Source organism: Natrix helvetica (assembly GCF_964273705.1).
Source record: "Natrix helvetica genome assembly, chromosome: 5".
Lineage (NCBI taxonomy): Eukaryota > Metazoa > Chordata > Lepidosauria > Squamata > Natricidae > Natrix > Natrix helvetica.
This window is the reverse complement of record NC_138551.1, coordinates 17,906,854-17,928,433: the sequence shown is the minus strand read 5'-3', so window position 1 is coordinate 17,928,433 and position 21,580 is coordinate 17,906,854. Positions and strand designations below refer to the sequence as shown.

Genomic DNA, 21,580 nt, shown 5'->3' with positions numbered 1-21,580 from the left:
CAACAATGCAGCCATTCATGAATCATTAATCATAAACTTTCTTAACCTTGCGTTGAAGCTGATGTTCCTTCTTCTGCACGACTCTTGGCCACCATCTGCAATTGCAAATTACAATTACAAATATAATTTATTATCTTTTTTTCCTCCTGATCGCAAATCCTAACACTGGATTTATATCCTTTCATCTCCCCCGAAATATTTTTGGAATATTCTAAGGAACCTTCTTCTGTAAAAGGTGTATGGAGATGAAGCCAGTATTGTTGATATATATACACATACACACACACACTATATTGCCAAAAGTATTCGCTCACCTGCCTTTACTCGCATATGAACTTACTGTAAGTGACATCCCATTCCTAATCCATAGGGTTCAATATGACGTCGGTCCACCCTTTGCAGCTATAACAGCTTCAACTCTTCTGTCCACAAGGTTCAGGAGTGCATTTATGGGAATTTTTGACCATTCTTCCAGAAGCGCATTTGTGAGGTCACACACTGATGTTGGACGAGTTTACGTGGCCTACCACTTCGTGGCTGAGTTGCTGTCGTTCCCAAACACTTCCACGTTCTAATAATACAGCTGACAGTTGACTGTGGAATATTTGGGAGCAAGGAAATTTCACGACTGGATTTGTTGCACAGGTGGCATCCTATCACAGTTCCACGCTGGAATTCACTGAGCTCCTGAGAGTGACCCATTCTTTCACCAATGTTTGTAAAAACACTCTGCATGCCTAGGTACTTGATTTTATACACCTGTGGCCATGGAGGTGATTGGAACACCTGATTCTGATTATTTGGATGGGTGAGCGAATACTTTTGGCAATATAGTGTATCTGGTTCTTATTTATGACAGTAACCTTCTGATAAACTGTTGTGGCATGTTGGCTGCTGGCCCCTCCAACAGCCGAATCAGAGGAGGAGGAGGAAAGTCAGGGTCGGCATCAAGGCACCCTGAGAGCTCCGAGGGGTAAGAGGAAATGGAACTGGCAGAGAAAGAAACAAAGGCAGAACCTGGCTGTCCGTCAGTCCTCAGAGGGAGAATCAACAGCCCCCAGGTCTGGAGGTGGCTGATGAGGAAGAGGAGGAACAGCTGGGTCCAGTGCCTGACACGCGGATGCGCAGAAGGCAGAGGAGAGGAGAACAGGGGAAATCCGTGGGCCGATCCTTGGTACAGAAGAGCCACTGCTGTTAGAGAAACCCCACCCTAGCTCTGGAGATGAATAGATGTGGCAGACAATTATTTATCTTCCTGCCGGGCAGACTTGTTAATCTTCAGTGAGAAAGTAGCTTTTTGCCAGGGCTGCTGGCGCTCCTAATAAAGGAATCTTTGAGTTAACTTCAGAGGGTTTGTTGTGTTTAGGGAGGTGGGTCAGAACATAAGCAAAGTCAACGGGGAAGCCAGATTCACTTAACAAGTGTGTTACTACCTTAATAACTGAGGCGATTTATTTAATAAATATTGCAAGAAAAATGGGGCAAAACTCATTTAACATCTTTCTTGCTCAGCAAAGAAAAATGTGATGGTTAAAGTCGAAAACTTTTTTTTAAAAAGGGGGGGGAGGGGATACCATGCACACACAACCTTAACTAGTTCTCTGGAGAAGCTCAAGTCAGCAACAGAAAGAAACACATCACCTAGAAAAGTTTTTACAGATGCCCCTTTCCCTCTCAAAATACCTCCCATGAGCATCTAAGTTTGACAATTTGGAATATTTGATTGCATCTGTTTCTCCTTCTATCGGCATTTTAGAATTTTGAGTGCATACCCCAGAAAGTTCAGACGTATCCTATTAAAGCTGTTGTGGCCCGCCAGCACAGCTGGCAACTGACTCAGACAGTGAGGAGGTTGGGGAGGAACATGGACCAGTCCTGGAGTCTGGGGAAGGCTCTGTGTCGGAGGCAGAGAGCGGGCCAGGGCTGTCAGAGAGTGATCAGCTGCCTTTGGAGTTCGAGATAAGTGGAGCAGAAGAATGGCTGGAGCCTATTCCCGATGTGCGCATGCAGAGCTGTCAGAAGAGAACATTTAAGGAAAATGGGTTGACTCGGGAGGAAAGGTGCAAGTGGACAATGAATGGCCACTCCCATAGGGAAAGGGCAGCAAAAGGGGAGTGGTGTTTGCAGGAGACAATTAATTTGTTTATTAGTGTGAAGATTTGCATATCTGAGTTCGTGCCTCACAGAGACTCCTTGCCAAGTATTTCATTTGCACAACGTTGCACTCTCGGCCTGGCAACTATCCAAGAACTGATAAGGTCTGTTTTTGCAATTAAACCTTGAAAGGCTTATTGCCGGGACTTTGCTGGCTGTGAATGCAAGGAATTCACATTAGCCAAATAAAAACGGGATAAGGAGCCTATTTCGTGATTCTGTTAAGCCTAGGTCAGAACAAAAGCAAACACTGTAAACCAGAGGTCTTCAAATTTGGCAACTTTAAGACTTGTGGACTTCAACTCCCAGAATTCTGGGAATTGAAGTCCACAAGTCTTAAAGTTGCCAAGTTTGGGGGCCCTTGCTGTAAATCTTAGAAAGGAGTAAAATCCACATCCCCTGATTTCCATTTGGCACAAGACTGATGGGTATTTTTTTTAAAAAAGGAGTACCTTTCTAATGAGTCTCGACAGCTGCCATTTGACCTCCCAACAAGGATCGCCATCTTCTTTATCATTTGGATCCACATCTTCTAGGAAAAAATGTTCCCTGGTGAAGCAAGCAATGCTACTCTTTGCGTAGGTGTCTCGGAGCTGTGTTAGAAAAATGGGGGAAGCCAAGTGTTAATTTCAATGAACACACCTGTGGAGGCAGGAACACATACAGTAGGAATAGCACAGTAACTGAACATCAGCAATGTTTCTTTGGATACATTTAGGCACAAAAAAACTTCCATTTTTGTTATTGGTGTTGAGCTGCTAGAGAATCCCAGCTTACACTTTAAATGTATTTCATGATCTTAATTCTTTTTATCAGGCCCCTGATACCGATAACAGGAAGCTACTATCAACCCAGTTCCATCTGTTCAGTCTAGCACAGAGACTTTGTTTCCCCTTCTGCAAATTTCAAACGTCAACTATGAGATGCATTCATTCACAATCCTTTGGGTGGGGATTTTAGCAGTTTTATCATTAATCCTCACCGTTGATTTTGCTGAAATTCCCAGGTTGTAAAGCTCTCAGCCATTATTTGATTTTCCAGGCAGGCTGACACATATCTGGTCAAAAGCAAACCATACTATATTAAATCAGGCTTGTCATCACAGGTAAGAATGTGAAAACTAACTAGAAAGCTGATTAAATTAAGTAGGTGACCCAGGAGTTTCCATTTGATTTAAAATGCCAATTGCCATTAATTCAAGCCTCGGCCACAATGGCAAAGATTCAGAGAATTGGAAGTCCAAAACTATAGACCTGCCCTAATAATTCCTTTGAATTATAGTTCCTTTGATCTATGGTGCTGGAGAAGACTCCTGCAAGTCCCTTGGACTGCAGATCAACCCTGACTGCTCTTTAGAAGGCCAGATCCTGAAAAGGAAACTCAAGTGCTTTGGCCTAATGAGAAGGAAGGACTCAATGGAGAAGAGCCTAATGCTGGGAAAGATTGAGGGCAAAAGAAGAAGGGGACGACAGAGAATGAGGTGGCTGGATGGAGTCACCAAAGCAGTAAGCGTGAACTTAAATGGACTCCAGAGGACGGTAGAGGACAGGAAGGCCTGGAGGAAGGTTGTCTATAGGGTCACGATGGGTCGAACACAACTGCGCAACTAACAATTCCCACTGGAAGAGGAATTTGGAACAGACTTCCTTCAGATTGCAGTCTTTCTGTATTGATGCTTTTAGGGGCTTTCCCATAATAGTGTCAAATCTATCTGAAAAATAATTGACAAAATATATACATTTTTTTATTTACATAACTTTATTAATCCACCTTAAAGATACAAAAGAAGCAAAAAAAATCAGGAAAGAAAGAAAATGGGGTATTATAAGATACAGCAGAATGGGAACCTCCCTCCCAAAAGGTCTTCACAAATGAAAAGCAAATTTATTCGTAGGACACGATCATTATAATGCAACTGAACAAAAACAGTGTGGTCCAAAACAAGGAACCCAATGAAAAACAAAAACAAGTTGAACAAAACAAGGAGGTCTTATTTTCATTCCATCTGCCATTCCCCTCCACCCCACAACCATCTCAGAATGACAAATGGGTTTCACAGAAGATTAGCCATCTTTATAAATAGTTACTGGACCACAGAATTCTCTCTTGCAGGACAGCAGCATCAACCTCCCATGGATTTCTACAAGATGAGCCTTTGAAATATCTTGATATGCAGTTTGATCACGAAGTCCAAGCCTCAAACCCATCAAACTGTCTTCATGGACAAATTATTGAATTTATGAGGAAATTTAGACCTCGGTCAAAGAAGGACAGCTGGTAAACTGTGAGTGGCTCCTGCAATAACTTTCTGCAGATCTAGTTCAGTTTCTTGTTGAATTTGGCATCCTAGGTTTTCTCCTGAAATTGACTGGGAAAATGCTACTTTAAGAACTGGAACATTTAAGGTGAGAGTAGGCTAAAAATCTGTTTTTCTCCCTTGCCTATTTTTCCCATCCCGATCCTGCCTACTATTTAGCGGTATGTTAAACATTTTGAGTTTGCAACAGCTGTCCCAAAATTACTGGATGCACTGTGCCCATTTTGGAAAATATTCTAAATTCCAAATAGATTCTAAATTCCAAATAGAACAGAAGTATTGAAATACTTCTAATAAGCTCAAAGCAGTATGTCTTCATCTCAAGACAACTGTTTGAAACTTAAAATGTTTTGCACACTTTTTTTCTCTTTTAGAGCAGAGCTGGCAGACCATTTAAATTTTAGCTCTTGATCTTAATAGTATGTTTAAATCTATTTTAAAAGGGAAATCAAAGGAAAAAAAATACATTCAGGGGTATGATTATCATGCAATCATGACAGGTATTCTACTGTATATGATTTGGCCTCCTGCACTAAGCAAAATACAGAATTTATGACATGCAGACTTTTGAGACTTGAATATCCCAAAATTCCATTTTCTGAGTTCTGTTTGAGATTCACGCAGAAGAAAAAAAAATCCAACACAAATGTTTTTCAATTGTGATTTTTTTGATTGGGCCTAATAAAGGTCCCAAAGCTATTTCAGCCTGATAAGCTACTCTTTTGTTCCAAGACCAACCCAGGAAGAACCCAAAATGTTTATCTAGAACTGGACTTTATCTCTGCTTTAAAAGCCCACTAATGTTATTCTTTATTTGTAAATGCACTACTCACCTTCCACTGGCACTTATTATTTACAGAAATTATTCCTGCTTCAATGCAAACTATTTGAATTCCATATCTCACTGAGTCCCTTAGACTGCAAGGCGATTAAAATGGTCAGTCGTAGAGGAAATCAACCCTGATTGCTCTTTAGAAGGTCAGATCCTGAAGATGAAACTCAAATACTTTGGCCACCTAAGGAGAAGGAAGGACTCACTGGAGAAGAGCCTAAAGACTGAGGGCAAAAGAAGAACTGGACGACAGAGAATGAGGTGGCTGGATGGAGTCACTGAAGCAGTAGGCATGAACTTAAATGGACTCCAGAGGATGGTAGAGGACAGGAAGGCCTAGAGGAACGTTGTCCATGGGTTCGCAATGGGTTGGACATGACTTCGCAACTAACAACAACAAACTCACAGAGAGTGAGAGGAAGGGTAGCTGGACCCTAGCATGGGCTTCTAGAGCACAGCCTTTCTACAGATGCTACTATGAGGAATATGACAATGACCTATTAATGTTTTTGGGGTGTTACCAGCAGAAAATATTTATAAACTGCTAAGTTAGATTACTTTGTTCAGGAAATTCAAATAAGCAAAACAGCCAAGTTATTACAAAAAAGAAATAAGTGAAAACTTTATTCATCAAAGTTACAAGGGAAAAAAACAAAACAACTATTTGTAACAACCCGTTTATGTCTTCTACCCAAAACTGTAAAAAAAATCATGGATATTCATAGAGAACCTTGAAAATACTGGATAATGGAACTTTGCCCAGCTTTTGAAGGAAGCTGAAGCCTTCATGTTAAGTTGCTTGTAGATCTTCAGTTCAACTTCACGGTGGCTTTCCATCTGCTCTCCTGTTTTCATCTGGTGACTAATCTGTATAAAACAAATTTGACAGTATGTTTAGTTTGGTATTTATTTGCCTACTCTACAAATTCCCCTCTTATTATCCTCCCAATATAAATTCTAAAGCATTCCTCAAAACTGATGTCCTAAAATAACAAGGTAATTGATTACATGTTCTTCCTTTTTTGCTACTTAAAAGAGATAACATTTGTAAATTCTTCACATGGAAACTCTACCTCCATCTTTACCCTAAGCTAGCTTTTTCTTGTCCCAACCAACCTCATGTAATTCATCCTCACACATGTACATACCTATGCATAAATCAATGAAAGGCGTCATCTTTGCTTCATCGACAGGGTTCACGGTTTTTCCATGCTTTCCCAGTAACATTCTATCATTATCCATAACTTTCATTCTCCTGCTGTTTCCATCGTTCCATTTCTATTTTCATTTTATTGCTCGGAGAATTTTAATGCAATCCAAATCTCTGCTTTATCGGTTATCCAGAAATAATCCCTGACCTCCGGTCCTTCCGACGCGCCCTAAAAAGTTGGCTTTTCCAGCAAGCCGGCCTGGCCTGTTAATGTTAATTTATTTTAAATGTACTGTTTCTTTTTTAAAAAAAAATCGGTTTGGTCTTTTTGGAATTGGGTTTAATCTTTTTTTAACTTTTGTGATGTGTGTTTTTAATGTTGTACGCCGCCCTGAGTCCTTTGGAGAAGAGCGGCATATAAATCCAAATAAACCTTAAACCTTAAATAAGAGTTACGGTGGCCATCAACGACAGAAAAAAATTCCTTGTTCATAACTCACAAAGTGATACGTGTACATGGTCCATGATGGTCCACTCACCGCCATATGATCAAGTTTCAAACACAAGGGTAAAAAATCTATACAGGTAGTCCTTGAGGTAAGACCACAATTAAAGTGAAATTTCTGTTGCTAAGAGATAGTTGTTAAGTGAATTTTGCTGTTTTAATGCCTTTCTTGCCGCATTTGTTAAGTGAATCACTACAGTTGTTAAGTTAGTTATAAGGCTTTTAAGTGACTCTCGTGTCCCCACTGACTTTGCTTGTCAGAAGGCGTCCTGACCTAGGCTGCCCAAGAGCATGAAGCAACTCCTTGTCCCGACAAAAATCCCTTTTATTAATTTACTGTGAATTCTGCTCATTCACATCCAGCAAAGTCTTAAGGGAGGATTTACAGTCACAGACCTTATCTGGCTTGGAGAGCTGACAGGCCGATATCAGCAAAACTTGGCAAGGAGTCTCGGAGAGTCACGAAGCAATTAAGCGAACTAATTGTCTCCTGCAAACTCCACTCCCCTTTCGCTCCTCTTTGATTTCCTTCTGGGAGAGGCCATTCGTCATCTGGCCTTACTTCCAAGTCGACCCCTGTTCTTTAGCTGTTCCCTTTGGCAACTCTGCGCATGCGCAGATTGGGAACAGGCTCCAGCTGTTTGCCTGCCTCACTGATGTCTGACTCTGAAGGCAGCTGGTAACTTGACCTACAGCTCTGGCCTCCTCTGCCTCTGACAGACTCCAGGACTGGCCCCTGTTCTTCCCCAACCTCCTCACTGTCCAAATCTGCTGCCAGCTTTGCTGGCCGCTGGTGGACCACAACAGAAGATGATCACCTGACCTAGGACACAGCAACCATTATAAATATGAATTAATTGCCAAACATCTGGATTTTGATCACGTGACCATGGGGAAGCTGCAATGGTCGTAAGTGTGAAAAATGGGCCCAAGTCATTTTTTTTTCATGCCTTCGAAAAGTCAGTAAAAGAACTGTTTTAAGTCAAGGACTATCTGTACAAGTATGGGGGCTTCTCACCACGAAACAAGAAGATGGCACAAATTGCTTTTCTGAACAATGTCAAACGTTTCTTGGACGTGTAATGAAGCCTCTTCAAGGTAGATAATTAGATATGAAATGTTCAGAGGATAATCTATAAAATCAAAAAAACCCATCAAACTTCTTCTCAAAGTTGACCAAGATTGAGTCTTCCTTTCTGAGCCACAAATAGCAGACAAAACCACTTCTCGCCTAAATTCATCCTTTACTGTCACTTCAAGGCAGACTGAAAAAGGAAACTCTACTTTGAGTAGAATAACTTGAGGGAGAAAATATGACTCTACAAAATGGAGAGGAACAGATGTTGGTTTGCTTTCAACTTTAGTCTTGAAAGCACCTCTTTGTGCAACATTTTGAATGCCCTCTACTCAAGTGAAGAGCCCCTAGAAAATACAAAAGGAGAAAAGCAAAAGAACAAAACCATTGCTTCAATATCTTTCTTCATATTTTCTCCCATTAGGCTATTAAATAAATTCCAAACTCTAAGTCACTGCTATAATTAAATTCAACAATAAATCATTGCTATAGTCAAATTCAACAATAACAGATGTCTACAAGGTAGTCTTAGGTATCTAATCTTTCCTCCTCAATATTTGATCTCAATAACTGGAAATCAAATATTTTCAATTTAGTTTTACAGACGCTGAAAAACACTGTCCTATGTCACTTCAGGGCTTCCAGAACTTCCATTGCCTTTTCAACTCTGGGAAATGGAAGTGACTGATGAAGGGAAAGGAAGTGAGAGAGGAGGATGAAGATGGAGACAGAAGTAGGAAATTTCAGGTCCTGATGATCTTCACACTTTCCAGATCTTAAGTATATTTTGGAAGACTCCCAATTCTAATCAGCTATGCTCTTCTCAAATACCATATTTTTCGGAGTATAAGATGCACCTTTTTCCCTCAAAAAAAGAGGCTGAAAATCTGGGTGCATCTTATACACTGAATACAGCATTTTTGCCTCCTGAAACCCTGCCCCCTTCACCAAAATGGTCGTGCATAGCCTTTAGGAGGCTTCTAGGGTGCTTGCGGGGCTGGGGAGGGCAAAAATGAGCAAAAAATGGACCACTTTTTGCTCAATTCCCCCTCCCCCCCCCATTCCCCAGGAGCACTCTATAAGCCTCCTAAAGGCTATTCATGCCTTTGGGGGGGGGGGAAGGTGAGTTTTTGCAAAAAACGGGCCATTTTTGGGAGGTCTGCAGAGTGCAAAAACCTTTTTTTTTAAATTGCCTCTTCAAAATCTTGGTACGTCTTATACTCCAGTGCGTCTTATACTCCGAAAAATATGGTACCTCCACAAGGTTAATGTCCAGGTTGGAATTATCAGAGACCTGTCAAAACCTATAATATTAGATGGGGACACTCATAACAGCCCACGGACTTATATTCGGTCTTTATCATTGGCTCCTTGGCCTTCTCCCTAGGGAGAAGCAGAAGGCGCCAGTCTCTTTGCTGAATGACTTTCTGTCTGAGAAGCAAGAAGGTGGGAAGTAAGATAAAAGGAAGCCAAGCAGGTAGCAACAGGGTTGGGCCAGTGAAAGTATCCGGCTTGAGGGCCTTCAAAAGCTGACATCAGAGGTAGTCACTGCTGACTTGCCTGCTTCAGATTTCTGTTTCGGCTTGTCCTGATTTAAGGTGCAATCTTCCCTCACTGTCAGTTGCCAGAATCCCTATTCAACCTTGGGTGAATAGGATGCATGCCTTTTTGTCATAACTACTGCCAGATCCAAATATTTGCTAGGTCTGACTTTGATCTAAAAATTAGAAGGGAACATTTTCCTGGCTCTAGTTTGGCAAATGGAGAAACCATTTATGATCATGCTTTATACGGATGCCTTAAAAAAACACAGAATGAAGAGCAACCAAAGAATTCATGAATTAGAGAAGCTTTCCCTTTAGAAGAAAGACTATATAGAAAGTGGATTGTGCAGCTTAGACTTCCAGTAGACTTAGACCAGGGAGACTCCAGTAGACCTGGGAGGCTCCATGGAGTGTATAAGCATGAAGTAAAAGAGGAAGATTAAAAGTTTTCCTTCTCTGTCACCATACTTCTCTCAAATAATTAGTCATTAAGGAGCTGGAGTAGGCGTGAGTAAACCTGTTCTGGCTGAGTCTTCCCAAGAGCATGAAACGAACTCCTTGTCCCGGCAAAAACCCCTTTTATTAATTTGCTGTGAATTCTGCTCATTCACCGTCGGCAACGTCTTTCAAAGGAGGATTTACAGCCACAGACCTTATCTGGCTGGGAGAACTAACAGGCCAATATCCGCAGAATTTGGCAAGGAGTCTCCGAGAGTCGCGAACAAATTAATTGTCTCCTGCAAACTCCACTTCTCTTTCGCTCCTCTTTTATTTCCTCCGAGAGGGGCCATTCATCGTCTAACCTTACTCCCAAGTCGACCCCTGTTCTTTAGTTGTTCCTGCTCTGTGCATGTGCACCCTGGAAACAAGCTCCAGCTGTTCGTCTGCCTCACTGATGTCTGACTCTGAAGGCAGCTGGTAGCTGGCATATGGCTCTGGCCCCCTCTCTGCTCCCAACACAGAGCCCTCATCAGAGCCTTCCCCAGACTCCAGGACTGGCCCATGTTCCTCCCCAACCTCCTCACTCTCCAAATCTGCTGCCAGCTCTGCTGGTTGCTGGCAGGCCACAACAAAACCCAGGTTCTGCTCCATGTTCACCCATGAAATCTTACTCTGGGTAATTTTGGACCAGTCCCACTCAATCCAATCCACCCACATTGTTGATGTGTAAAGGGAAAAAGAGGAGGGGGAAGTATTATGTGCCCCATTCAGTGCTCCTGAATGAAAAGCAAAGTATAAATTAAATAAATAACCAACCAACCAACCAGGAAAGAGAATTGCTGCCTTCCTATCTCTAAGCTTCTTAGATATATCCACATCATCACCATATGATGCAGAAAGCTGAAGTGGATCCAAGCCTCATCTAGCAGAGTTGTAAATCACAAAAATCTAGCAGATGTCCCTAATTTACATACGGTGGTTTACTAATATTCTTTTGGCCTGATCACTTCCCTGTTGCAATGCTGCAGGCCTTTGTTTTGATCCCACGGTATTAGGGCCACCTTGAAAATACACAGACCTATTTATCTTGTGACGAATGGGCAGCTGCTTCAGACAACTGTGTAAGAGAAATAAATTATACAAGGTTATATACACTACTTACGTTTCTGTTGGCAGAACAGGCTTATGCAAAAGGGGGAAGTTGTCGTTGGAATCAGAAACGGAAAAAGACAGTTGTGTGCATCGTCTATTTGTTTCATCATCCTGTTTTTTTTCTAACATCATGCAGGAAAAAACCCCTTGTGAGAAACTCTTTTAACCCTCTATTGGAAACCATCAGCCCTGAAGATAGGAAAAAGCCTATCTAGCAGAAAAAGGCCCAAATGTAAATAAACAGAAGAATAAATTGACAGGCCACCCTGCAGGAACCATCACCCAAGGTTACGACTTCAATCCTTCAAGATTACAATACCCATCACCCTCTGACAGCCCAGGAAATGCAATTCTTCACCTCTGGTGTAGATTCTTCCCCATTCACTTATTTGTTTAACCCGGCATACTGCTTACTACCCAAAACGTTCAGCCGCTTGCAATGAAATCTAAAACCCAAACGTTAGAAACAGATGGAATAACAAGACACAAACACAAGTAGAAATGGGTACAGTTTGTAATTAAAAAATAATAATAACAGTGGAAATTAGGGGTGCAAAGAACGTGTTTTAAGGAACTTTTTCCTGACACCCATGAATTCTGCAGTTTCTTCTCCAGCTAGTCCAGAGAAGCAGACGACCACAGGAAGACACGGTTCCAAGTGACTGAGAGATGAATTTGTGGAAATTATGGGAACCTATCTCCCCCATTGGCTCAATAAGCTTGGAAATTCAAAGAGAAGTATTCTCATAAGACCGTGATGGTAAAGCTATGGCATGCGTGCCACAGGTGGCACCTAGAGCCCTATCCGTGGGCATGCAAGCCACTGCCCCAACTCCGCTGCGCATGTCCTCTCAGCAGCCAGCTGTTTTTTGGGTCTCTGCCACGCATGCGCAGGGGGCCAGGGCGCATGCCCGGGGTGCAAATGGGGGGTGGCATCTGTATACCTGAAGTGGGGGTGCACAAAGCAGGGGTGTCACACGTGCATGTGCATTGCATTATGGGTGTGTCGTGTGTGCATTGTATTATGGCTGTGTGCGCGCACACTTTTGGCACAAAATGCCGAAAAGGTTAGTCATCACTGTCATAAGAGGTAAGGGAAGACACCTACAGTGGGGAGTTTCCCCCATAAAGATTAACGGCACTGAAGTATCATTTCTAGACTGAAAGTTAAGGTGCTGTTTTTGCTGGGTATTTCCAGGGCTATTTTCGTTTCGCAAAAGACAAAACTTGCCATTAGCTGAAAGGTTCTATGTGGGAGGTAGGATAGCTCATCCTTTCTGGTTATCTTCTGTGGTCTCATTGTCTGAACCGGCCATAGACAATTCTAAGAAAAGAAACATCTGGGGGAGATCTATATAAAGTTGCATTATCCAAATGTTTTCACTATAAATGAAGATAGACAACAATTCTAGCAATTAACAAGTAGATGGAAAGGGGGAGTGAGAAAGCATGGGGAAAGAGAAGCACAGGAAGGGGTCCACAAGCCGCAGCATTAGGAACTAAGATCAAATACTATTCCTACCAAAGATAGATCCTCCATAAAGGTGAAACGTCTTTTTTTTTCTTATAACCAAGGCTTCTTGTTTCGAAAACAAGAGAACATAGGAGCGCTTAAGTAAGGTATTGTCTAGCAATAAAACTATACCCATGTAGGGAGTAAATAACCAGAAGCATTGGCTGAATGCAGACCATAGAAGAGTTGAAGAATTCTATTTTAATGTATGCCAATTAGTGTACATTTAAAGTGACAATGAAATTACTCCAATACTCGGGAAACTGTCACGTCTGGCAATGCATATTTGTCTAGAGTAGTTCCATGCCAAAATAGGCAGCAAATGAATTTAACAATAACAACAACAATAAGACAGGCACCTGCCACATAACTCCTCAGACCTAACAATTGTCTTTAAGAAAGACAAAAAAAGTCTGGATAGCGTATGTGGCAGTGCCTGGAGACAGCAGAAGAGAAAGAACTGGAGAAGATAACAAAATACAAAGACCTACAAATAGAAATAGAATGACTGTGGCAAAGGCAAAGAAGGACAGGGTGCAATCCCAAAGCAACTGGAGCGCCACTTGAACACCATTGGCATTGACAAATTCACCATCAGTCAACTGCAGAAGGCACCTTCGCTTGGAACAGCTTCCATCCTGCAACAATATCCGTAACACCATCAAACATCCAGATCTGTCTATCCCAAGCCCTAGGTAAGGACTAGGTAGACAAAAATGCCAAACCCAGTCTGAACATCTGGCTGATTGAACGATGGTCAATAGCAATAGTACTTAAACTTATATTCCGCTTCACAGTGCTTTACAGCCGTCTCTAAACGGTTTACAGAGTCAGCATATTGACCCCAACAATCTGGGTCATCATTTTATCGACCTCAGAAGGATAGAAGGCTCAGTCAACTTTGAGCCGGTGAGACTCGAACTGCTAAACTGCCGGCAGTAGCCGCCTGCAGTACTGCATTCTAACCATTGTGCCACCACAGCTCCTAGATACATATAACTCCTATATAGTAGTTATATACTATTATTTAATACTTCCTCCTTGGACATTTTTTTTCTTCTTTCTTAAGAAATGCTGGGTTTATATAATTGTACTCCGGCACTCACAAAGTTCCCCAAAAACTGCATTTTGGGAAGTAGTAGAAGTTAGTCACACAGCATAAAGCATTGCAAATATGATCTAGCTGAGTTTTTGCTTCTGCCTAGACAATTCAGCAATTATTATTTCGGGAAATAGATGTCAAGAAAGGAAAACGGGGAGATCAGGAGAGTCAACTGTGTGATGAAGGGATATGTAGGCTTCAGGACAAACTTAACTTTAACTTCCACCACTCGGAACGGCAACAATTCAGTTAAATTCCACCTCCCATTTTGGCCACGGGGAGAGGTTATGAAAATCCCAGTCTAACATCTGGAGGAACACAAATAATAGAACTGGCATGTCTGAAGAATTTTTTAGAAACAGCAATAGATTCCCTGGTTCTTGCTCAATTATTTTAATAATGTAAGGATTGTTTCTATTTTTTTTTCTTATTGATTTCATATTTAATTTAAAATACCCTATTTTCTAATCCCTTCTATGCAGGTAGTGAAAAGCGTTAAAAACAGAACAGTCACAGGAAATTTTAACTTCCCCATCCCACTCCCAGGCTTCAAGAGCAGAGGTGTATAGAAGTCTAAGTGCTAAAAGCAAAGTACTAAATGAAACAGGGAGGTTGACCGAGGGTTAGTCTAGAAGACCTCCAATGTCCCTCCCTGTTCCGTTCGATTGAATCTTCTGATTGTTTGAAACAAGAGTACTATGAAGTAAAGTCCCATTTTACTACTGGATGCACTTTAAAATTGTTCCCCTTGGAAAACATTACAGCCTGAAAAATTAATCTTTTAAAGAAAAATTGCCACCAAAGCTACGATAATTCCCAGGATGCCTCCAATGCAGTGAGAGATGGATCAATTATGTTCAGACAATAATGACTTCCATTCAACAAAATTGATTTCGCTGGAAAATGTATGAAGCAGAAGTGGACTTTTAGACAGCTTCTTAAATGAGACCACATCCCTTTATTTGGCTGATACGGAATAAAAAATGCATTAACCAAAGCAAATAATCAATGCTCATCTATTATGCAAATGCATGCCTGTCATATTCGCCTCCTTTTTTAAAACATATAAATATCAGTGCTTGTCTTTTTCTAGATCTAAGTGTGTCTGCGTGTGTTACTATGAGAGAAGGCAAACCCTAACAGTATATATTGAATAATAAACACCGAAGTGAGCCTGGGTTATTTGCTTTGGGCCCTGTTTTTCTTTAATTCCACATCAATCAAAGAAAAGTAGGTGTTACCTGTATTTTATTTCATAGAGAGAACTATGGAAATAGACCACAAACTTGATTGAAGTAACCTTGGTAGGATAAATAATCCTTTTTTTTCCCTTCTGAAAGTCAATCTTCTTGTTTCTCCCCACCCAGATCTAGTTTTACAGCTCTCCTGCATAACAAGGTTTTTATTACTCTACATCAATTCATGCAAACGAACAATAAGTAATTTGAGCCTATATTGTTAATCACACATCTATGTTGTTAAACACATCCTGGAATTCACCAGATCAATTTCTATTACCAAGCACAAAAGCTGCATCGACAGTATTTGTGCTGCAAGACACTGCATTTTGCAGCAGTCGTTCTCTCGTTAGGATTCGATTGAAGTTAAACTGCAAGCAAACGTAATTTACCACATTTTAGCCTCCAGTGTTGGGCAAGTACAGACTACATTGGTTAGCCTCTGAACCAGTGAAAATCCTGGATATTGTGTTATTTCAGTAACCTCTGGTTTAGTTAAGCATGAATAAAGGTGCTGCGTTTGCACCCAACCTCTCTGCCTCTGGCAAAGTCTCAAAACAATCTTTCAAATCATAACAGGAACCTGGACATGGAGCATAGTCCACTCCAGAGCATTTTGTTTCAGCAGAGTAATAACCATCCAGTGTTTAGAAAGCAAAGGCTAAAGACATGTTTGCAATAATCTTGCTGACCAAAGGTTAGGCAGGTTGTCCAGTGTTGAAAAGTGTACATAAGGCAAAAACAAGGAATACCTGTTTTCATCCCTGGAGGAATAAGGTGTACGCACCTTTTGTTCATTAGGGTACTAGTTCTCTCCAAACAAGAAATGCATCATTCTTGTGTTGGCCACCAAGGTAACAAGTATCACACAATACCTTGAATTTCTTCCCATTGTCTTGGAGCCAAATATATAGGACAGTTTTATTTAATCTGCTCAGCGACTCGGGTAAGTAGGTAGATAGGTAGTTGTGATCTACTAGAAGTTTGTGGTGGAGACAGATGGGATCATGGAGCTTTGGCAACATTGGGTGATTGATGTGCTAGTTTTTCCTGGGTTTGGAAGAGTCAGCTTTGTTCTTTTTAAAAGGCATTATGTAAAACTGGTTTTTAGCAGAATAAAAGTGCTATTTCCTGCTCCCAATTCTTCAGCATTTGTGACTGCAATGGCCCCTGAATGCCAAGGAAAAGGGGGGGGGGGGCTGAGGCTTCAAGCTGCATCCCCCCTCCCCATTTGCTTCTCAGTGGGCTGAATAAGAGATCCCACTATTTTTTTATCTCCAACACTGGGTGTGGGCAAATACCCTTTATACTTGAGCATCCAGAGTACCATGTTCTCCTGTCTTCTTCAACAAGCCAGGATCCAGAAAAACAAAAGTAATGTGTGAATCCAGCCTACGGTTTAGAAAACCACTGAGAAAAGCATGGAAGTAGGCAGGATGGGCAACTCCCTTGCTCTTCCTGCTCAGCTGGTTGCAGGAAATGTGTTTGAATTGTAGAAATGTGTGAAAGGAAGAAGTCAAATGCAACCTTAGCCCCCTTCCCCTTGCCTAAACAACAGAATGGGCTTGCATGCAAGGCTGTTATTCATCTGTATTGTTCCTCTGGAAATAGCCCCGCAGGAGTTAAATAGCAAATTTTTAAACCATTTTTTTCCTTTTTAAACTTTTCCATGCAGTAATATTAATATATTAAAAAGCTCACTTTCTGCTTAGGTTAGTAATCGTTTATTTTTCAAAGTGGAGAAGTGAAACACTCAACATTCCCCCATAGAAACCCAGAACTGTGCAAGATAATTTAGACCAGCAATAACACATGTGCAATACAACACATTTTGAAAACTTTTGAAAGTTGAATGTTGCAAGACGAGACTGGAACTGCTTCAGGAAAATTCAGTTAGGACCGGTTGGTACGAAGAAATTAACTGTATACTGCCTATTGCAGAAATAGAAATCTTATCTCGTTGGAATGCCCAAATGGGTAGATACCATTCTCCCAGCTTTTGTTTCTTGTTTTTGAAAAGAAAACCCACTAAGAAAACACACCAAAGCCACAGAGATTGCACCCTAAGTGCTGACTAGGCACCATACCAGCGTTTTTCAAACTTGTTTCTCAAAACTTTCCCAACACGCAGTTGGGGCGGCCAAGTGTAGCAAACGCAACCCAGCCCAACGCAAACTCAAATGGTTCTGTAAAGGGTTCAAATCTCACAACAGAGGCTAATAATGTATGGCAGAAAACCCCGGCAGGCTCTGACAAAGGGAGCCCGCTTTTAAAACTGAGGTAAACAAAGGCCGATCGTTTTGCAACCTTTGGTGAAGTTTTTAACCATCTCAAGGGTTGGGGGAAGAAATGGCTCCCTGTTCTTGCTTTAAACATGGATAGCTCTGAATCACATTTTTTAAAGCCGTTCTTTAATGCACGATTAATTTAAACACAGGATAGGAGGCAGCAGGCGCGGCGTATTTATTTGGAGTATAGGGCTTGCAGGGGCTGCACGTCTCTTTGCAAGTAAGTACAGTAACCCGAGACAGCAAACCTTTCTTAGTTAGCTCAGTCCCGCTAAAACCAAGACCATCTCCCGCCATTGACTTGTCTCCCCCTTCCTCTACAAAAGAAAAAGCAACCTACAAAGGATTTCCGCCTGCTTGCACCGCAGCCATGAACGTTTCTTGCCAATTTAATCCCTCTGGGTTTTTATGGGCCTTACTTTAGGGTAAGCAAGCTTGATCATTTTGGGTAAGGAATGAAAAGGGGCGATTGGCGGATTCGGTGGGCCCCGAAGCAACTTTTCTATTTGGCTAAAACAAAAGCACAGGGGGTGGGGATGGGGGATTGGGGGGGAAGCGGCTAATCGGTGGGGCGAATAGGCCTGATTGGAGAGAAGAGCCAGAAAGTTGGGAGAACTCGGGATACGAAAAAGCAGCCGAGAAATTAAAAAAAAAAAGTATTCGCGATGCATTTCAGCGAGTGACCCTTACCAACGCGAGCTTTGTTTGAGTAGCCGATCCAGGGACCTACATTGCAAAGGGAGAGAGGGGGTGGGTGGTGGGTGAAGAGATTGGGCCGTGCGTTTTACAGCAAATCCGATGGGAGTTGCAAAGGACGTTGTTGCAAATCCGATGGGAGTTGCAAACGTAAAGTGGGAAGGGGGGGACGGGGATTGAAGAATCCCCCCCTTTCTTTTTTGCAATAAGTAAAACCTTCCCTTCTCTCTCCCACCTCGCTCCGCCAGACGAAACCCACGAACGTTGCACCGACCTGTTGCAGCTCGTTGGTGAAATAAAGGAAAGTGATCGCCACGCAGATGGATTGCAAGAGCACGGCGAAAATCAGGATGAGCCCGCAGGTCTGGCCGGTGCTGGGCCCGCCGGATGCCACCATGGTGGTCGCTGGCGGACACACACACACACACAAAATGGGTTTCGCACGAGCGGACGGGCGATGGGAGATTCTGTCCCTATCTGGAGGGAGAGGCCTGCCGGACTCGGATTGGGGTGGTTAAGGTGGAGCCACGCCCGGGCTTCGGCTTTCAAAGCCCGCTTTGCTCCTCCTCTTTTTCCTTTCTCTTTTCCAAGCGCCGGCTTGGCACTTTTGGGAAGTTTTTGGGAAGTTGGAAAAAGATCCCGGAATGCAGAGAAAGAAAGAAAGAAAGAGAAGGAAGGAAGGGGAAAAAAGAAAAGAAAGACAAAAAAACAAGGGCGGGCAAGCAGGGAGGAGAGAAGGAAGGAAGAGCAAGCAGGAAGGAAGGAAGGAAGGAAGGGGGGGAGAGAGAGAGAGAGAAAGAAAGAAAAGGAAGGGGAAAAAGAAAGAGAAAAAAAGAATGGTTGGCAAGCAGGGAGGAGGGAAGGAAGGAAGAGCAAGCAGGGAGGGCGTGAGGAGTGGGAGAGAGAGAGAAAAAGAAAGGAAAGAAAGAAGGGAGGGAGGGAGGAAGGAAAGAAGGAAATTCTCAAATCATCCAGGGTCAGGGTTGTACCAAAGGTACTTGTTCCAAAAGGAAACTGAAAAAGCTTCTTGGATGAGAAGCGAAACATTTTTTAAAAAACGCCTAAGAAAAGTCCAGTTGGTTTTTGGGGTGGGTGGGTGTGGAGGCAGCACCTTTGGAACAGCTGAATGGCTCACATCGCGGCGTGTAGGTGAATTCAAGCTTACGTGGCACCTTCACACAGAACATGTCTATAGAGATTCTCAGTCATCCAGCTCCTGGTTATCCCAAAGGTGCCTTTTCAAAAGGCAACTGAACTAATGGATGGAAACTGAACAAGGAGAAATTCAACCTGGAAATAAGGAGGAATTTTCTGACCCAGAGAATAATCAACCAATGGAACAGAAGCTGCCTTCAGAAGTTGTGGGAACTTCATCACTGGAAGCTTTCAAGAAGAGACTGGACTGCCATCTGTCAAAAAGGGTGTAGGCAGGGTGTGCTTGGGGGGTGGACTAGATGACCTCCCTTCCAACTCTGTTAACCTGTACCTTTATCTAATCTTCTCATTCAAGAAGCTTTCTCAGAGCTGAAGAAGCTTCTGGGATGAGAAGCGAAACGAATCCAAGAAAAACCAGAAACCTCAGTTGCCCCTTGAAAAAGCACTTTTGGGACTTCGCACACAACATGTTAAACCCCGAACGAACCCGTTTCCTAGACTTTGCAGGAGACCTTGAACCATCAAGGCTGGGTATACACAGGGCAGGACCGCCCAAAAAACCAGAGATCAGCGCTAAGCAAATTTGGCAGTTTATACCACTGCTGCTGCATTGCATTCCAAGTTAAATCAACTGTAAAGTTAAATCAACTGAATCAGATAAAGGGTACTGTGAGAAGCGATCCCGTTGAGTTATTTCATACTTTAATTTGTAGCAGTGTCTACATCTAGAAAACATGTTCATTTAATGACCTGTTAAAATGTGTTGTGTGAATGCAGTTACACTGTGTAACTGATCAAGGAAATAAGCAACTTAGAACTGAGGAGAAATTTCCTGACAGTTAGAACAATTAATCAGTGGAACAACTTGCCTCCAGAAGTTGTGAATGCCCCAACACTGGAAGTCTTTAAGAAGATGTTGGATAGCCATTTGTCTGAAACAGTATAGGGTTTCCTGCCTAGATGGGGTTGGACTACAAGACCTCCAAGGTCCCTTCCAACTCTGCTATTGTATTGTATTGTATTTAATCCTTCATTTGGCTAATTCTTTCCATTCTGGCCTTTTGACATTCAGAGTCAAACTACACAACTGAGGAGGAGAAAATTGAACTGTTGGGTTTGTGCATTTAAAAGGCAAAAAATGTATTATATTAATAATCATAATGGCCAGGAAAGTTGCAGTATTTATCTGAGCTTGAAAAACTAAGTATGGTTGGATGAAATACACTAGGAAAGGAGTGTCAAATTCAAGGGCCATATCCGGCCCATACAGTACTTAGATCTGGGCCGCAGGACCACTCTGGAAATAGCAATGAACTGGCCCACGGGGCCTCTGCCAGCGAAAACGGAGCTTCGCTAGCAGAGCGCTTGGGCCACCACAGGCGCCCCTGGCATGAGTGACATCAAGCTCGTCACATCCACCCTGGCCACACCCACCTCCCCCCCCCCAGGTCAAACAACACCTTGATGCGGCCCTCAATGAAACCGAGTTTGACACCCACTAGGAAATCTAAGCCTGTCTGATAAATCAGCTATAAATCTGGGAGAAGGCAGTGTTGTGACCCGTCAGCGTGGCAAGAAAAGCTGGCAGTAGATTCAAAAGCTGAGTTTGGGGAGGAACATGGGCCAATCTTGGAGTCTGAGGGCTCTGTGTCAGAGGCAGAGAGGAGGCCAGAGCCATACGCCAGTTATCAGCTGCTTTCAGAGTCAGACTGGAGCTTATTCCCGGTGTGTACATGCACAGAGTTGCCAGATGAAGGGGAGCTCTAAACAACGGGTTGCCTTGGGAATAAGGCCACTGGTGGACGATGAATGGCCCCTCCAAGAGGAAATAAAAGAGGAGCGAAAGGGGAGTGGAGTTTGCAGGAGACAATTAGTTTGCTTAATGGGTTTGTGACTCTCCGAGACTCCTTGCCAAGTTTTGCAGATATCCGCCTGCCAGCTCTCCAAGCCAGATAAGGTCTGTGACTGTAAATCCTCCCTTGAAAGACTTTGCTGGATGTGAATCAGCAGAATTCACAGTAAATTAATAAAAGGGGTCGGGACAAGGAATTGCTTCATGCTCTTGGGAAGCCTCAGTCAGAACAGGCAGTGGTAAACCACACTGATATTTTTGTCAAGAAGACCTCAAGGTTTAATGGAAGAAAATGTTATCTACTAAAAATTATATATTTTTCCATGGTGGATGGGTGTAGGGAATACCATCCAAAGTTCTGATTCACTACCTGAAGTTGGTTTTTCTAGCAAGAATTCAGACCTACAACCACAACTGAGTGCAAAATTTCTGCTGCTAAGCGAGCTAGTTTAATGGGTTTTGCCCCTTTGTATGAGCTTCTTGCCACAGTTGTTATGTGAATCACTACAGTTGTTAAATTAGTAACACGGTTATGAAATAACTCTGGCTTCCCATTAACTTTGCTT

The 21,580-nt window shown here is 42.4% G+C and overlaps 1 protein-coding gene across 1 annotated transcript in view; it reads right to left on the bottom strand.

Moving 5' to 3' along the window:
* Positions 1-18,678, bottom strand: part of TNFSF10 (TNF superfamily member 10) — a 28,821-nt gene extending 10,143 nt beyond the window's left edge. The window contains exons 1-3 of the mRNA XM_081953465.1: positions 18,282-18,678; positions 2,607-2,747; positions 47-95 (exon numbers count right to left, since the gene is read on the bottom strand). Coding sequence (XP_081809591.1) covers positions 47-95; positions 2,607-2,747; positions 18,282-18,404 — 313 coding nt within the window. The 5' untranslated portion in view covers positions 18,405-18,678. The remainder of the gene's footprint in view (positions 1-46; positions 96-2,606; positions 2,748-18,281) is intronic.
* Positions 18,679-21,580: the final 2,902 nt, after the last annotated feature.